Raw genomic sequence first — 19,990 nt, forward strand, 5'->3', positions numbered from 1 at the left:
TCAAATTCGACCAATACTTACACATTGTAAACAGTGCTAAAATCATGTTATCTCACTCGCTATTTTTGTTATCAATTTACACTTTTCAGTGTCTGCTTTGCAGCGAAGAAATTCCAAATGTCTTCTTAACAGCAGCTAAAAGTGTTCCTAGAATAGGAAGAAGCAATAAAGACAATACAGATTTTGATAAATTCTTTTTGAAGGCTTCCAAATCGGTACCGAGAATTGGCAGAAGAAATGAGGTATGTGTTATTTTTCCAATGTTTTTTGTATTGTTTGGAAGCTATTTCGTGGTAAAATTTTAATTTTATTTATTATTTTTGATAAGAATTAACAACAATTTCAGTTAAAACTGCGTTTATTTTGAAGTATCGAACTCCACTTCCGAAATCGTTATTATTAAATGAAATTGGGATTAATTTCAATTCAAGTTTATTTGTATAAATTAACAACTTTTTTAACTTACCGCATTCGCCAAACTACTCGTATATACTATTTATTTTCTTGTTCTTCTTTTTGTGTAGACATGGCTCTGTCTGTTCATACCTATATAATCGTTCTATTCTACTCTTCTATTTCTTACCTAGCAGTGGCGGCTCGTGCTTTTTACAATAGGGGAGGTTATACCTAACTGTAAAATATCTAGACAAATTTGCACTAGCAAAAAAATGCGCCAAAAAATGTAATTTAAGGCCCAATCTTTTGACCATTTTTTATTTACATTTCATAATATCATCCTAATTCATAATTTCATGATATCATATCATTTTAAAAATAGTTAGTCTAATAGTAAAAGTTTAATACCAAAGTTTGTGTAGTTTATTTGTTAACAATTCCATCTATTTGTAAATAGATACCTATGCATATCAAAATAAATACAGATTTGAAGTTTTGCCGTCCATACATAATGAAGCTTAAAATTTTTTAAGATACTCAACTGAATTTTTTTAATTCTAAACGCGGCCTACTGCGAATTCAAAAACACGATAAATTACCGATATTTTGCTTTGAGTTAGAGATATCGGAAAAAGTTATTTGAGCAAGTTGTTCCAAATATTATTATAACCCCACATACCAAATTTCATAACAAAATTCGCACTTTTAGATTTTTCATTATTTTTAGTCAGGACCCTAAAATTCGTTGTCCCGAGACGCATCCAACCACCCAACGGAGCTGAGAAAGTACTCTGCCTCCCTTGGTATATCTCCGGGCAGCGTGTGATGCCGCCGTAGATGCCACTGTTAGGAGACCGGGTCTCCTTAAACGCCTGCTGCGCTGCACGGAGCATTAGCAAGGGAGACTGTTGGGCTTCTCGGCTCCGTGCTCCGTTCATGCATCTCGGGATAACCCAGGGTCCTGCCTACAATAATATGTAATAAAACTGAGACGCGATCATGCGTTCTAATGCTAATGCTCCGTACGTATGGATAATTAGTGATAATATGGAATTTACACGTTGTATAATAGTGACAGTAATTGTTGTTTTCGCGATTCATGATAAACAAAACAGTATAGAGTGTGTAAAAAATTTATGGGGAGGCTGAGCCTCCCTTGCCTCCTCTGACGAGCCGCCACTGTTACCTAGTCTTTGTCTTTGATGTTCTCTCCTTTGCATCTCCATCGTATATCTGCACTTCTAGCTCTTCCTATCGATTACGATCGATTCCCAAGTGTCTTACCATCGAGTTTTCATCTCTGATGTTTCTTGCATCCTTTTTGTTCTATATGTGTCGGGTCGTGTTTTTGCCGCGTATGTCATTATTGGTCTGAGGACTGTTTTGTAAATTCTGCCTTTCATTTTTTTCCCAGTATTTTTATTTCTCCATATAGTACGGTATAACTAGTAACTAGACCCAAACCCAGACATCCAAAGTGAAAATTGTCCTCCAACACCGAAATGTTCTACATGGTCCACATAATGTTCAGAAAAAAGTCACACCATTTTCAGCGTCGGGTTTGGGGTGGAGAGGGAGGAGAAATCGGTAAATTCGTAGTTTTTTACGTTTTTCGTCAATATTTCTAAAACTATGCGGTGTAGCATGAACAACCTTCTATTCAAAAATGTTCTACATTAAATTTTAAATAAAAAATGTCCTATGCATAATCTTTCTAAAATGAACGGTTCCAAAGTTACGGAGGTAGTATAGTATAATTGGTCCAAAAAATTCCTAACCCAGACATCCAAAGTAAAAGTTTTCCTCCAACATCAAATTGTTCTATATGGTCCACATATTGTTCAGTAAAAAGTTACATCATTTTGAGTGATTTACATCCCCCCCCCTGGTTGGGGGGGGAGATGGGGGAGAAGTCGGTAAATTAGTAGTTTTTTTACGTTTTTCGTCAATATTTCTAAAACTATGCTTTAGCGTAAACAAGAGATGCAAAATAGAATACAAAAATGTTCTGCATAAAATTTAAAACAAAAGAGGTCCGATACATAATTATTATAAAATCAACGGTTCCAGAGTTACGGAGGGTGAAAAGTGGAGGTTTTCGATACTTTTTATATTTTTTGGGCAATTTATAATATTATTACTGATGAAAAAAATTTTCTTTAACAGGATTGTGTTTTGTAAATAAAATTTGCTATTTCAGTGGCCGATGATATGTTAGTGATAAGCCCTTGAAGAAACGTCAACCTCACCACCCAAAATCTGCAACAATTGCCCAAAAAATATAAAAAGTATCGAAAACCTTCACTTTTCACCCTCCGTAACTCTGCAACCGTTGATTTTATAACAATTATGTAGGGGAAGGGCGGGGAAAATGGGGTACTTAAGGTTTAAATTGGGATTAAAAAAAAATCTGTAACTTTTAAGGTCTTAAAATAAGACAAATATCATTGTTATAGTAGTAACTATTTATTAATAAAATTTAAATTTAAAAAAAGTCAAAGTTTTTTTTATTATATGAAAAAACAGAAACCAATGTAAATTGACCCATTATGCCCGTCGTATAGGGTAAAATGGGGTACCAAATTGAAACCAAGAAAAGCCTATTGACAAAATTCGCATACAAGTACTACTTCATCATCCTCATCTTCTACACCTGCACATGAATTTTTAGCCCATTTAAGCCAACTGGATCAGCTTATCCATCCTTCTGTGGAACTTAAATAAAAGTTTCCGTAGAACCAGTCAGTGTCACTATCTTCGCCTTCTGAATCTGAGTCTACTTTTTTAGTTTTATTCAATTGCGATTTCTTACTCGTCTGTGATTTGGTTTGATCATCGGCTATCTTACTTGGTATGGTAAAAGGGTAAAGACTACCAATAGGTATGGTAAAAAGGATACCCCATTTTACCCTACTTATTGGCACCCCATTTTGCCCAAAGAGTAGATTTTGAGATTATGACCTGTTTAAATTATTACAAGTTTTTATTTTTTAACATAATGACAAACGAATACTCTAGAACACATTCACTGTTACTTGGAAATAATGATATTAAATAATAAATTGTTTTAGTAATACTAACGATGGACTATTTTTCGGCCGATATTATAACTTGGTTAACTAAAACCGCACATGTACTCTTCACAACAATCGACTAACAGTTAATTATATCTGCTTTATGACAGAAGGCGTAAACAGGCGTCTATAATATAATTTCATTAACGGCGTATATATGTATGGAGCGAGTGATATTGAAAAAAATGGGGGTACCCCGTTTTAGGCAGCTACCCCGTTTTGCCCGTCTTTCCCCTATAGGACCTTTTTTGTTTTAAATTTTATGTAGAATATTTTTGTATAGAATATAATATTGTTTACGATAAAGCATAGTTTTAGAAATACTGACAAAAAACTTTAAAAAACTACTAATTTACCGACTTCTCTCCCGTCTCCCCCCCAAACCGGACGCTCAAAATGGTGTAACTTTTTACTGAACAATATGTGGACCATATAGAACAAGAAAACTTTTACTTTCGATGTCTGGGTTAGGACTTTTTTTGGACCAATTATATTATACTACCTCCGTAACTTCGAAACCGTTCATTTTAGAAGGATTATGCATATGACCTTTTTTATTTCAAATTTAATGTAGAACATTTTTGTATAGAAGGTGGTCATGCTAAACCGCATAGTTTTAGAAATATTGACGAAAGACGTAAAAAACTACGAATTTACCGATTTCTCCCCCCTCTGCCCCCCAAACCCGACGCTCAAAATGGTGTGACTTTTTTCTGAACATTATGTGGACCATATAGAAAAAGTTGGTGTTGGAGGATAACTTTCACTTTGGATGTCTGGGTTATGCCATCTTTATCAATTGTATCATACTAATATTGTTTCGTTCAGGTATTCTGCGACTCTTTTTGCCCTCTTCACTTGATCTTCGCACTTTTTTTACTATAGCTTTTCGTGGCGAGAGAGTGTGATGCCTGTTGCCTAGATATTTAAACTTTAAACTCCATCGCTTGTTCTATTATCTGACCCAGCTCCAATTTTGATCTTAGTATATTTGCTGTTATAACCATGCATTTTGTCTTCTTTGGAGAAATTATCACGTTAGATTTTCTGGCGGTTATATTAAATTATTGCATAGTAGATGGTCCTTCGCATAGCAGATTATAAAAATTCATCAATTTTATTCAGTTTATTTGATATCACTTTGGTTGTTAATTTTAGAATTCGTCTGTAGTTCTTCGAGTCTGATTTGTCTTCGTTTTTGAATAGAGGTATTAGACTGATTGATCTCCATTATTCTTGCAGTGTTGTGTTTTGTTCTATAATTTTTTGGATTAGTATTATGTCCTCTCGTCGTAATTTTCTATTATTTTGTTAAGGTTTCCATTATCTCTCTCTCTCTCTCTCTCTCTCTGTCTCTCTCTTCAATGTTCCTTCGTCCTCACTTCTGGTGTTGGTAGTTCATTATCATCACATTTAGCAATATACCCCAGGCTGTGGGTGAAAAAACGTGATATAATTCAGGAATTTTTGAAACCTATCAGGTGTTGTAAAGGACGATGCCAGGAATAACTTCTACTAAAATGTAACCAAAAAATATTGTGCGCTTTTTTTTTAATTGCGATTTTCATTTGTTAAATTTGCAATTTTTATTGATTTTTAATTTTGTAGCTTAGGATATTGATTTTAGAGAAAAACTTTTAAATAAAAAGTTGTAGTAAATTAAAAAACCTACAATTTGAGCTATGGTAAGTTTAATTTCGTTAATTGGTTATTGCAAAACAGCCTGCGAAAGGTCCAAAATGGCCGTTTTTTACAATTGCATTATTTATTGTACAAATAATTTTTTTTATTTTTTAAAGCTTTAAAATGAAGATCTTTCAATTCCAAACATAAAAAAATTGTAAAGCCAGATTAACGAATTTGTTGCTTAGATATTATAAATTGTTTATCCCAAGAGGTAAAATGTCGAAGACTTTAACTTTTTGAAAAAAAAAAAATCGTAGAAAGTTGGTGAAACATCCAATCTCCTTCGAAAGAGTTATGTTTTCATATTCTGATGTAAATAAATGCGTAAAACATTTTTAAACCTCTAATTTTTGGATTTGAAAATAAGGGGGCAAATTTCGTTATAAACATTTAGAGCTGAAGCGGCCCTGTACATCCTATGAGTTTTTAACTTACATATTATTGTTGCTGAAGATGAAACGAAGGTTTATAAAAAAATAAAAAATTTCTACGACCAACTGAAGCCGAGATAATTTTTGGGTTTGCAAATAAGGGGGCAAATTTCGTTATAAACATTTAGAGCTGAAGCGGCCCTGTATATCCTATGAGTTTCTAACTTACAGATTATTGTTGCTAAAGACGAAACGAAGATTTATAAAAAAATTAAAGTTTTCTACAACCAACTGAAGCCGAGATATAGTCGGTTCGCTAAACTCAGACGCAACTGGCTAGATATTTTAGTCGATAATTTTTTTGTTTTTTGCCGATTTTGCAAAAATTGGCAAAATTACTAACTATTTAGTGATTATTAACTATTAAGTAATTATTTTTTGCCAATTTTACTAAAATTGGCAAAATTACCGACTAAAATATCTAGAAAGTTGCGTCTGAGTTTAGCGAACAGACTATAATTGTTTTTTTTTTCTTAAATCATAGTGCCTTTATTTATAACAATTAAGAAATTATAATTTTACAGTCATTGACTAAAGAAAGACTTATATTATCTTAAAATAAAAATTATTATAAAATATAATTATATTTAATTATTAAAAATTATTTTTTTAAATCGGTGCTTTTGCAAGCGGCCGAATTTTGCAAATCGCCCGGCTCGCTTCAAATCAGCGCGCTCGGAAAATTTTTACGTAACTTGTATTAAATGACAGAAAACAATTTAATAATATTGCCTATAATATACAGTCTATTTACCACTGTATTTGTTTTTCTTTATAAAATTTTATATGTGAAATCCAAAAAGAATAGTCACTACAAGAAGAAAAAGTTTTATGTATATTATAGTAAGAAGTAACATTATTATTATTATATTTATATAACAATGAAAAAATTAAAAATATAGTTATATATTTCATATATATGTATCATTTTTGTAATATTATTTCTTCAGAAATGAAATTTCACATATAAAAGTTTATCAAGAAAAACAAATACAGTGGTAAATAGATTGTATATTATAACGGTAATATTATTAAATTGTTTTCTGTCAAAATTTAATACAAGTTACGTGAAAATTTTCCGGATGCGCGGATTTGAAGCGAGCCGGTCGATTTGCAAAATTCGGCCGCTCGCAAAAGCACCGATTTTAAAAATAATTTTTAATAATTAAATGTAATTATATTTTATAATAATTTTTATTTTAAGATAACATAAGTCTTTCTTTAGTCAATGACTGTAAAATAATTTCTTAATTGTTATAAATAAAGGCACTATGACTTAAGAAAAAAAAAACAATTTTCTCGGCTTCAGTTGGTTGTAGAAAATTTTTATTTTTTATAAATCTTCGTTTTGTCTTCAGCAACAATAATCTGTAAGTTAGAAACTCCTAGGATGTACAGGGCCGCTACAGCTCTAAATGTTTATAACGAAATTTGCCCCCTTATTTGCAAACCCAAAAATTATCTCGGCTTCAGTTGGTCGTAGAAATTTTTTATTTTTTTATAAATCTTTGTTTCATCTTTAGCAACAATAATCTGTAAGTTAAAAACTCATAGGATGTACAGGGCCGCTTCAGCTCTAAATGTTTATAACGAAATTTGCCCCCTTATTTTCAAACCCAAAAATTAGAGGTTTAAAAATGTTTTACGCATTTATTTACATCAGAATATGAAAATATAAATCTTTCGAAGGAGATTGGATGTTTCACTAACTTTCTACGATTTTTTTTCAAAAAGTTATAGCCTTCGACATTTGACCTCTTGTGATAAACAATTTATAATATCTAAGCAATAAATTCGTTAATCTGGCTTTACAATTTTTTTTATGTTTGGAATTGAAAGATCTTTATTTTAAAGCTTTAAAAAATAAAAAAAAAATTATTTGTACAATAAATAATGCAATTGTAAAAAACGGCCATTTTGGACCTTTCGCAGGCTGTTTTGCAATAACCAATTAACGAAATTAAACTTACCATAGCTCAAATTGTAGGTTTTTTAATTTACTACAATTTAAAAATCAATAAAAATTGCAAATTTAACAAATGAAAATCGCAATTAAAAAAAAAGCGCACAGTATTTTTGGTTACATTTTAGTTGAAGTTATTTCTGGCTTTGTCCTTTACAACACCTGATAGGTTTCAAAAATTCCTGAATTATATCCTGAAATCGACCTATTTTTCACCCACAGCCTGGGGTAATAGGGGTCGAAAGTTCTTTGCCCATGTTTCTTTCTGTATTAGTTCACTTCCTCTCTAGACCATGTGGTTTTCTTTTTTGATATGACAGTTTGTGGTATTTATGAGTTTTTCCAGCTATCCTCGACGTCATTGTTTGAGGTTCTGGGCTTTCTCTAGCTTCTGGGCTAAACAACTTCTGAAATTTGCGCAAAAAGACGTAGAGACAGATAGGTAGTGAAGAGAGTGTATTTCTTTTTGTATTTCTTTCTTCGTAATTTTTTTTCAGAGTTATCTTTTACATTTATTTTCTTGTAATAATAAAAATAATATTTTTATTACAGAATCCATATTTACATTACGACGAAGCTCAAAAGGAATATGCTACCAAAAATAACTATAAGTGTAAGTTATTATTGAATTATTTTTTATTTAAGTTTTTTTATTCAATAGCTATATCTACAGTGAGCACGTAAAGGTTGGAATAAATTCATTTTCTCAAGAGCGGACGATTTTGGAAAAAAATCCCGAAACAGGTCAATTTTTATTTTTAAATTACGACTTTTTGGCATATATATCATACTAGTAGCGTCACCCGTCTGGGCGTGATGACGTCATCGATGATTTTTTTAAATGAGAATAGGGGTGGTATGATAGCTCATTTGAAAGGTAATTCAATTCTTTATTCAGTAATATAAACATTAACATAATTATTTATACAGGGTGCCTAAAAATTTTCTTTTGAATTAAATTTATTGACATAAAAAGAAGAATGTGTGTAATTTATTTAATTCAAAATACATTTTACTGCTATCAGAAAACAGAAAAAAATGTTTTTTGGCAAATAAATGTTGTTTTTTGCTTAAATTCAATATTAAAGCAGACACCCACCAGCCTCGTGACAATTTGAACATTTGCGGAATGGGACGTTTCATCGCCGCCGGTTCATCGCCGCCGTTTCGATGTCGCCGGTTCATCGCCAGTCCATTTCATCGCCGGCCGTTTCATCGCCAGTTAGTCAGTTGATCTTGTATTATGGGAGATGACACGACACGACGTTAAATTCAGTTCAAAACTTATGACAATTAAAAAGATAAAAAATATTATTATATTAATTTACTGTTCTATTTCTACTTCCCCTAAATTTGATACTAAACAGTATTAAATTTGTAGTGTTTAATTATTTTTTATATTATAAAAGTTTAAAAGTCTATTAAAAGATTAAGTATGGCAACGGGAATGGTCATATCTCGCATTTCGTAGAATTCCTAATTAATACTAAAAATAAATAATAAATGTGACTGTCGAAAATTGGTCGAAAATTCGGAAATATATCAGTTAGCGATTAACTGACTGGCGATGAACCGGCGGCATCGAAACGGCCGGCGATGAATCGGCCGGCGATGAACTGGCGGCATCGAAACGGCGGCGATGAACTGGCGGCGATGAAACGTCCTAGACCCTTTAATTTAAGCCAATATCAATGATTATTTTTCAAATATTCATTTTTTTCTGTTTTCTGAGAGCAGTAAAATGTATTTTGAATTAAATAAATTACATATATTCTTCTTTTCATGTCAATAAATTTAATCCAAAAAAAAATTTTTTTCGACACCCTGTATAAATAATTATGTTAATGTTTATATTACTGAAGAGAGAATTGAATTACCTTTCAAATGAGCTGTCACACGACCACTATTCTCATTTAAAAAAATCATCGATGACGTCATCACGCCCAGATGGGTGACGTCACTAGTATGATATATATGCCAAAAAGTCGTAATTTAAAAATAAAAATTGACCTGTTTCGGGATTTTTTTCCAAAATCGTCCATTCTCGAGAAAATGAATTTATTCCAACCTTTACGTGCTCACTGTATGTGTACCGGGTGTCCCAATAAGAATGGCTCTCGGCCATATCTCAGGAACCGTTTATAGTACAGCTTTGAGAAAAAATATTTATAACAAAAGTTGCCTCGAGAAAAGCCTGGAAATTATTTTCATAATTGTAGGTCCACCGCTAGAGGGCGTAATTGAATATTTAAAATTAAAAAAACAAAATTTTACAAAATTTACCTGATGAAAGGGCACTGGAAATCCAATCATTGTATTTTTCATAAAATTCTGTGCATATTTGATTTCACAAGTTTAAGTCTACCTTTGCAAATAAGAGGTGGGGGTGAGTGGGAACCTTCTTATGAAAAAATGGCTGTAAGTCCGGTTCTACTAAATTGAATTCTGCATACTTGGTCTTGTTGAAAACAGCTCTTTTTCGTCAATGTAAGTATCTTATTTTCGAAATAGCCTAATAAGCAATATGCAAGCTAGGAGGCGATATTTAATTATTTTCTGAAATCTAGTTTTCTTTGGAAAATATTAAATACAAGTATGCATTTTTAATCGTATATTACAAAATTCATAGAAATTAGAAACATAATACAGAAAACCGCATGTCGATACCTTTTTTCTATCTCGATATATCTTAGGAAATGTGTAAATTTTAAACATAACTGTTACTTTCACCGGTAAACTAAGTTAAGGAAAAGTAGTGTGCTATGGAAAAAACAAAGAAATATTTTCCAGATGTCAAGGTATATAATTAATTAAAACAACAATAAGACAAACAACACTATAAAATATAACAAAAAAACAAAAGCAACAACTACTTACTTAGTATTAGTGACTGCCTAAATGTTAAAATTGTTGTCCATCAATTTTGATGAATTTGACCTCTGCTTCGGTAGGCATCATCTCTTGGTCTTCATTCCAGTATCCGCTTGGTCCATCTGTTATCTGCCATTAGAGCCACGGGACCTGCCCAGTTCCATTTCATTGTGGCTATTCTCTCTACTGCATCAGCCACTCCTGATCTTTGTCGTAGCTGCCGGTTTGGTATCTGGTCTCGTAGTGAAACTCCTAACATAGTCTCCATCGCCCTTTGAGACACACGGATCTTTTGCGCTGTTCTCCTTGTCAATGCCAATGTTTCCGCTCTCTAAGTCAACACTGGCAAAACACACTGATTAAACGTTTTTTTAAGACATATTGGTATGTCAGACGATTTGAAAATATATTTCAGCTTGAAGAAGGCTGCCCAAGTCAGTCTTATACGACGTTACATCCCTTATAATACAGTCCAATGTTTGAAAGTACATGAATTGTGTCATTAAATTCATGTATAGCTTCCCAATTCATTTAATAACATCATCATCATTCTCTTTGCCTTATCCCTATGCGGGGTCGGCTTCCCTAATTGCATTTCTCCACACAATTCTATCTTGGGCCATATCAATGTTAATCCCCTTTACCAACATGTCCTGCCTTATCGTCTCTCCCCAGGTCTTCTTTGGTCTTCCTCTCCTACTCCTTCCAGGAATCTTCACTTCAGCTATTCTACGTATTGGGTGGTTAACGTCTCGACGTTGAACATGACCAAACCATCTTAACTTATGCTCTCTCATTTTGGCATTAATTGGTGCCACACCTAGACTTCCCCTAATAAACTCATTTCTAATTTTATCCTTCTTTGTCACTCCACTCATCCATCTAAGCATTCTCATTTCCGCCACATGCATTCGCTGTTCCTCTTTCTTTTTCACTGCCCAACATTCAGTTCCGTACATCATAGCTGGTTTTATGGCTGTTTTATAGAATTTTCCCTTCAGCTTCATTGGAATTTTTCTGTCACACAACACACCACTAGCTTCTTTCCACTTCATCCATCCAGCCCTAATTCTACTGCATGCATCTCCATCTATTTCTCCATTACTCTGTAATACCGATCCTAGGTACTTAAAACTATTGCTTTTTACAATCATTTCACCATCCAAAGATACCATTTTATTTGTAGTAGCTCCATCTTTAAATGAACATTCCAAATACTCTGTTTTTGTCCTACTAAGTTTTAAACCTTTTTCCTCCAGAGCTTGTCTCCACTGTTCCAGTTTTTGTTCTAAGTCTCTTTCACTATTTCCTACTAACACGACATCATCAGCATACATTAAGCACCATGGAATGTTACCCTGTATTTTCGCTGTTATCTGGTCCAAAACTAATGAGAATAAATACGGACTAGGCACAGAACCTTGATGCAATCCTACTTTTACATGAAATTTATCAGTCTCTCCCACACCTGTCCTAACACTAGTCGTTACTCCCTCATACATATCTCTCACAATCTTTACATATTCACCAGGGACTCCTTTCTTATTGAGTGCCCACCACAGAATCTCTCGAGGAACTCTATCATATGCTTTCTCAAGATCAATAAATACCATATGAGCGTTTGTTTCTTTACTCCTGTATTTTTCCATCAACTGCCTTATAATGAAAATTGCATCTGTTGTTGATCTACCCTGCATAAAGCCAAATTGATTCTCGGATATTTCGGTCTCTTCACGTATCCGTCTATCAATTACTCTTTCCCATATTTTCATGGTGTGGCTAAGCAGTTTTATAGCACTGTAGTTTGTACATTTTTGTATATCTCCCTTGTTTTTGTAAACAGGTACCAGTATACTGCTTCTCCATTCGTCTGGCATTTGTCCAACTACCATAATTCTATTAAATAGACCTGCTAGCCACCTTGTTCCTGTCTCTCCCAATGCTCTCCATACTTCCCCAGGAATATCATCTGGTCCTACCGCTTTTCCTTTCTTTATTTTTTGAAGCGCTTGAGCCACTTCCTCGTTGGTTATTTTGGTGACCATTGCTGCTACTGTCTCCGTTGACTCTACAGGCTGTCTGTCAAATTCTTCATTTAATAAGCTGTCAAAGTACTTTCTCCATCTCTTTTTGACATCCTTTTCCTGAACTAGTATTTTATTATTTTCATCTCGGATACATCTAATCTGATTAAAATCTTTTGCTTTCTTTGCTCTCTGTTTGGCTATTTTATATATCTTCGTTTCGCCTTTCCTGGTATCAAGTTGATCGTATAGGTTTGAATACGTTTCTGCTACTTTAGTTTCCTTTTTGGCGACCATATAGTTTTGAAGATCTATGTCCGATCTGGTTTCTTGCCACTTTTTATATAATTTTCTCTTCTCTTTTATTTTTCCTTGTACTTCATTTGACCACCACCAAGTCTCTTTATCCTCAAACTTCTTTCCTGACGTTTTCCCAAGTATTTCAATAGCCGTCTCTCTAATAATATTGGCCATTTTTCTCCAAATTGTGTTAGGGCTTCCTTTCATGTTCCAACATATTTTTCTACTATTCTTTCCCTGAATAGACTTTCCTTCTCATCTTTTAGCATCCACCACTTGATTTTTTGTGGTCCTCTCCGATATTTTTGTTTAGTTTCGCTTTTTACTTCGATGTCCAGAACAAGCAGCTTATGTTGTTGGCTTACTGTCTCACTAACTATTACCTTGCAGTCCTTGCATTCACGTATGTCTTCTTTCCTTATCATGAAGTAGTCTATTTGGGATTGATGTTGTCCACTTTTGTAGGTAATAAGTTGAGTTTCTCTCTTTTTAAAGAATGTGTTAACAATCGCCATATCCAATGCTGTTGCTAATTCTAGCATGTCATCTCCATCTTCATTTCTAGTTCCAAAGCCTAATCCCCCATGTATTGTTTCATATCCTGTCTTGGCTTGGCCCACATGTGCATTGAAATCACCTCCTATTATAACTTTCTCCTCCGCTGGAATATCACTCAGTACGTCACCTAATTGATCATAGAAAGCTCTTCTTTCATTCTCACCCAGACCTGTTTGAGGAGCATACACACACACAACATTCAATACCTCTTTATCAATATATATCAATACCTCTTTATACAACGGCACCCGATTTGGGCGTCGAAACGTTAATAAAATTATTTTTTTCATTTTAATTGTGGCTTATTTCCCATATAAATAATTAATCATAAAAATGCCACAAGGAAATAGCTTCAGAACAACCTCTTTATCAATTACAAATTTCACTGACATCATTCTATCACTCGTTCTTACAACTTCTACTACGTTATCTTTCATTTCACTATCAGCAATTATACTAACTCCATTTCTAGTGTTACTACTCCCTACATACCACAATTTATATCCATCACCTAGTTCTTTCGCCCTTTGTCCTTTCCACCTAGTTTCTTGAATACAAGCAATTTGAACTCTTCTTCATTTGAGCGCATCCACTAACTCCAGACTCTTACCTGTAAGACTACCAAGATTCCAAGACCCTATCCTGATCTTTCTAACCTGCAATGGTGTTCCCCCTGAGATAGTCCTCACCCGGAGATCCGAATGGAGGCTCATTTTACTTCCGGAACATTTTACCTCAGGAGATGCCATCATTTCAGTATAAGTTTTTATTGCGTTTGGAGAAGGTCTTTTCATTATTATGGCCTGAAAAGATTTTGTTTGGATATTTGATACCTGAATGCCTTTTCTATCAGCACCATACCCTGCCTTGCACGTTTAGCCAATACACCACCAATGCAACCAAAGTGCAGTATTACCCCACACCCGCCTGCATTTTTCTGTATAGGCCAGGATCCCTACTGTAAGGACTGCCCTATAAGCCAATGTATTGTTGCCCGTATCCCGCCACTAGGAGGCACGTACTTCATTCGGGATACCCATTTAATAACATAAGAAGTATTTATTATTGCAGATCCTACCTGGTCAGAAATAGCTGAGAGATACGAGTACGAGCCAGAACTGTTTACGAATCCACAGACGCTACTAGACTTGGAGAAAGCTATGGGAGATGATCCTTCCATCTACGACTGGGACAAAGTACGGATGAAAAGAAAAGCTCCAGAATCAAAACCGAAGGTAGATAACAAAATGTAATCAGTTATAATAAACCAAGAAAATAATACAACAACCATAGAATTAAGTTAAGTTATTATAGTTATAATGTAAAAAAATTCCTACTTTCTTTGTTACACTAATTAATCAAGGTAGTGTGGAGATTAATCACTACTATTTTTCTAACATATTGTTTATCCTTTTTCTTAGCTAGATTTAAAACGTCTATAATTTTTGTTCTAACTTCGAACTACTAAACTACGATACATACACCATGCATTGAATGGCCACTTAGTGAAGAATCTGCACAGTAGCGACACGACATGAATACCTAAAGTATAACTAATATAAACATAATATTATGTTGTGCCCATGTTCTCTACCTCATTGTACTTATTGAAAATCTTTTAGATCAGGTGGAATTTTTCTGACAATATATTTAACATTTTATCTCTAAGACAATATTATCTCTTCGTGATGTGCCTATCCGTGACGAATGTTGCCGATCATCATGGCAATCTTCACTTTAAGCTGCACATACGTTGTGTTGAATCAGGTACTGAGGTTCTTTAACAACGATGTTCTTCTTCTTCCTGGACCTCGCTTTCCAAATATTTTTCCTTGCAGTATGGCTTTTAGGAGGGCATATCTGGATTCATTTCGCATAATGTGCCCAAAGTATTCCAACTTTCGAGATTTGATGGTGGGTAGTACTTTTCAGTTCTTACCCATTCTTCTAAGGACCTCCTCATTTGTGACCCGATCAGTCCATGGGATTTTAAGAATTCTCCGATATACCCACATTCCATATGCTTCCAATTTTCGGCACATATCTTCGTTCAAGATCCATGATTCAACATCATAAAAAAGGATAGAGAAGACACTATTATAGGAAATTATAAAGTTGCGCGACAAAGTTAAATGTCGAGTGCGGTTATTGTTCGTCCGCTATAACTTTTCCCATGCGTCACGATTCATTTTCAAACAAATTAAGTCAAAACATAAAGTGAAACGAACGTCGATGTGTATATATGTATTTACATTGCAAAATTTATGAATTCAATAAATTTCAATTTAACCATGTTTATTCAACAAGATTCAGAGACAATCACTTTATGCTTCCACAACATCGTTCTGTTTTGTTGGAAGGTAGCACACATTATGCAGCCATAAGTTTCTTTAACAAATTGCCAATAGATATACGAATGAATTTACATCAGCCAAACTTTCGGAGGTGTGTACATCAATACATTTGTCAGCTAGAGCCATATTCTAAAAATAACTTTTAAGTATGTTTTGTCGTATTTATTAATTATACTTTTGTATGTCTGTAACTTTGACTTGTCTCATACATGTACTTTGTACAATGTCGCATGTGATGAATAAATTTGACTGACTTGACTGATATACATTTTGTATATGTATACTATATACTACACACATCGGCGTACGTTTCACTTTATGTTTTGACATCATTTGTTTGAAAAAGTTGTAGCGGGGAAAAGTTATAGCGGACGAACAATATGTCAACATTGATTCGGCATGTAGCTGTATCACTGAGCTTTCAGAAAATGCCTTTATGGGAATGTTTGTACAATATACATATTAACATTTAGAAGAAAATTTTTCGAGTAAATGTATACGTTCATTGTTACCTTAATCAGTATTATTATTTAGGGGACTTTATTACACTTATAGATAGATTATGTATATTCAGTTTAGTTTGTCGTTTATCGTTTGGTATAAATCAGTAGCTGAATCTTGACTGTCCTTGAATGAGCATTCATCGAGAAATGATATTCCCCCCCTCTCTCTCTCTTCCTGTACTATTCATCCATCAGCTCACATGATTTCACTCTCCGATTTCCAATTCTAAACTGCAGTCTTTTTGTATACTGCAAATATTTCTCTGGCTGGCACGCTGGCTAGAATCATCAATATAGTAAGTAAACTACACACTTCAATGTATATCTTCCACAACTCACTATCTAAAGCCCATTGAGCTCTCGAGATAACTTTTATTTTTCTCATTTTTGTATTTAAGAGGAAACAGTAGCAATCAACAGGTAGCGAAAACGCGTTCCAAGATTGCGGCTGTAATTTTGAATATTTTTTCGAGATATTTGGCACACTTATTCGTAATATAATAAAGAATGGCGGTACAGAGCCCAATTTGAAAAATATATTAATATGTGGAAATTACTCTGTAATTAAATACAATATTAAAAAAACGAGCCTGTACCGCCATTAAGAAGAACAAAAAAATACACTTTCTTCAAATAAACTTTTTTATCCGATGCCTAGATTTTGTGTCATTTTGGAACTACTAAAATTTTTTATTTCATTAGTACATAGTTCCAAAATGACACAAAATCTAGGCATCGGATAAAAAAGTTTATTTGAAGAAAGTGTATTTTTTTGTTCTGCTTAATGGCGGTACAGGCTCGTTTGTTTAATATTGTATTTAATTACAGAGTAATTTCCACATATTAATATATTTTTCAAATTGGGCTCTGTACCGCCATTCTTTATTATATTACGAATACGTGTGCCAAATATCTCGAAAAAATATTCAAAATTATAGCTGCAATCTTGGAACGCGTTTTGGCTACCTGTTGATCGCTACTGTATCACCTTAATAGACTTACGGTATTTTCCTAGAAGGCTTTGCCATAAATATTATTAGCAATATTTCTTCTTGTTTGATGGGTTCCTTTAGTAGTCGACAATTCTTCTTCTTCAGCGTTTGTTTGCATCCACTTCTGGACAAAGGCCTCTTCATGAGTCCTCCACTCTTCTCTGTTTTGTGCTATTTGGTGCCAGTTTCTCCCCACTTTGGCTTTGAGGTTGTCTAGCCATCGTTTTTGTGGTCTTCCTCTAATACGACTGAGGTCGCGCGGTCTCCAATGTACAATGTTTCTCGTCCACCGCTGGTTGTTTTGCCGTGCCACGTGCCCTACCAATTCCATTTCATTTGCTCAATTCTTCCAGCTTCGTCCTGCTTCGCACGTCCTCGTTTCGAATATGTTCTCTCAGAGATACTCCCAACATAGCCCGTTCGATGGCCCTTTGTGTTGTTCTTAATCTATTGGCTCGCAATTCTGTAAGTGTCACGGTCTCCATTCCATAAGTCATAAATGGTAGAATAAAACCGTTGAATACCCTTTTCAATACATTTATTGGTATCTTTTTGTTTTTCAACAAATTACTGAGTCTACCTACCGCTGCCCAGGTCATTGGGATTCTTCTGGTTATCTCTGCCGTTCGATTCTGGTTGCCTAGTTTGATCGTGTGACCTAGGTATATATATATATATATATATATATATATATATATATATATATATATATATATATATATATATATATATATATATATATATATATATATGTACTCTTCGACACTTTCTATTTCAGTTCCATCTAAGTCGATTGTGATATTTTGATTTGTAATCACTTTTGTTTTATTTAAATTCATTCAGTCGACAATTACTGAGTTTGTATTATAGTAATACTGGTATCAATACATTATAGTTTATTGTTTTTATACAGTTCTATCAGACACGAAGCCATTGATACATAGAGCCTTACCCGCTGGACTTTATGTGAGTGTACGTTTAGTATATTTCATATCTGTCAAACTTATTATTTTATGAGCAACCGATATTGATTTCTCCAAAATGTCTCTACATGCGATCATGGCTTCTAGAGATGTGGGCTATCAGGTACTCAAACTGCATTACTTATTCAATATTTTTGCACCTCTTAGAATTTTACGTTCTAACCTATGACTAATTCTGGTAGAACCAATAAATGTGCCTTTGCAGATCTTGCCAAATAAAATAGAAATGAACCAATACTGTCCCTTCGCCCTCATTCTTTGAGCTCTTTTCAGAGCGTGCTTATACTCTAATATTTGCTGCTTCATTTTGCTAGCAGAGCCTTCATTTTGTCTGTTCATCTTGTTAAAGATCTTCCTCTTGCCCACACTTCCATTAGATCTAAGAGATCTATTGTGGCTAACCCCTAGGTTAAAGTTGTTGATCCTGGTATCCTTTTGCCCTGATTCTAAACCTGGTTGAGTGCAGTAGGATGGGAGTCAGTATTATTGTTCGTAGTATTCTTTATTTGGGTAATTTAAATTTAAGCATTATACATTATATTTAAGTATTTTATTTAATTAATCTGTTTATAATATTTAATTAATTTATTGTATTTAAATAAATATAGTTTGCATGATTTATGTATTTTTTTATTTATTTATGCAACTCCTGTCCTGGGTAAACTGAGAAACGAAACAAGAGACCTAAACTCAAAAATAAATCGTTCTCAAGAGATTATTTCTATGTTGTAGATAGATATTAAACGATGCCAAAGAAATTAATGTCATTTGGAATAATGATAATTTAATAACATGACAATTATGACGATTTAAACTATAATATAATATATAATATAGCATGAAAAATTAATTGAAGAGTATGATGTACATAATATGGGGTCTAGAAGTAAATAAAAAGATAACCTAATAGGGGTGACCGGGGCTAGTTGTCACAGGGGTAAGTTGTCACAATGCCGATTTTTACCTTATTTGTGAAGTTAACAGGTGAAGGTTAACAGTGTGAAGTTATCTACACTCGAAAGGTCTTAGTTATCACCAATTCCACACAAAATATTGCAGAGATCGGCTAGTAATTATTTCTCTTATTTGTGTAAATCTGTTTTGAGGCTTCTCATGTAAAAATTTTAATATTTAATCATCTCGTTCTGTGAGTGAATTTGTGAAACCAAGGTAAGAAAAATGTATTTTAAAAGGCACTGTCAATCTTGTAGACTACATATGTAGGCATATTTTAATATATTTATTCATTTGAATATTTTTGATTTGACATTAAGTTACGCAAGCTTATGTGGGGCTAGTTGTCACAAATTACACGGGACAAGATGTCACTGTGACAACTTGCCCCGCAGCATTTAAATCTGTTGAAATGATTTTAGAACGTATTAAAATCAAGTTAGATTGGTGCAGAATACAGGGTATCATTAAGAGGATCGGTACGTATTTTCGGCTGCAATGCTATTCAAATGGGGATTCATTTTTTTCGAATCCTGAGAAATCTAATAAGTATTTTTGAAAAATTTTAACGCAAAATGAAAGATTACGTTATTAGCGAGGGCCGAAAGTCGCTGAGAACTTCTATAATGTTTATTTAAATAAATTACAGGGGTGAAAAACTAAGAGAAAATTTAGTGTGATTTTTAATTTCAAATATCTCATTCAAAATAAACTTTTTATTTATTCTAAGGGACTTTCGGCCCTCGGTAATAATTTAATCTTTCATTCTGCGTTTAAATTTTTCAAAACCCCCTCCGTGGCTCAGTGGTAAGAGCGCCTGCCTTTGGATCGAAAAAATCCGAAAGGTTGTGGGTTCGAATCTCACCAGGGTCAGAAATTTTTCATTTATTAAAATTTAATA

The 19,990-nt window shown here is 33.7% G+C and overlaps 1 protein-coding gene across 2 annotated transcripts in view; it reads left to right on the plus strand.

Moving 5' to 3' along the window:
- LOC114330243 (uncharacterized) overlaps positions 1 to 18,752 on the plus strand; it is a 53,501-nt gene extending 34,749 nt beyond the window's left edge. The window contains exons 2-4 of one of the 2 annotated variants that reach the window (XM_050648840.1): positions 90 to 242; positions 8,103 to 8,163; positions 14,375 to 18,752. In XM_050648840.1, the coding sequence (XP_050504797.1) occupies positions 90 to 242; positions 8,103 to 8,163; positions 14,375 to 14,556 (396 nt within the window). In that variant the 3' untranslated portion in view covers positions 14,557 to 18,752. Of the gene's footprint in view, positions 1 to 10; positions 243 to 8,102; positions 8,164 to 14,374 lie in introns of those variants that run through there. The other variant, XM_050648839.1, reaches the window with a different exon arrangement.
- Positions 18,753 to 19,990: the final 1,238 nt, after the last annotated feature.

Source organism: Diabrotica virgifera, chromosome 4, assembly GCF_917563875.1.
Source record: "Diabrotica virgifera virgifera chromosome 4, PGI_DIABVI_V3a".
Taxonomy (NCBI): domain Eukaryota; kingdom Metazoa; phylum Arthropoda; class Insecta; order Coleoptera; family Chrysomelidae; genus Diabrotica; species Diabrotica virgifera.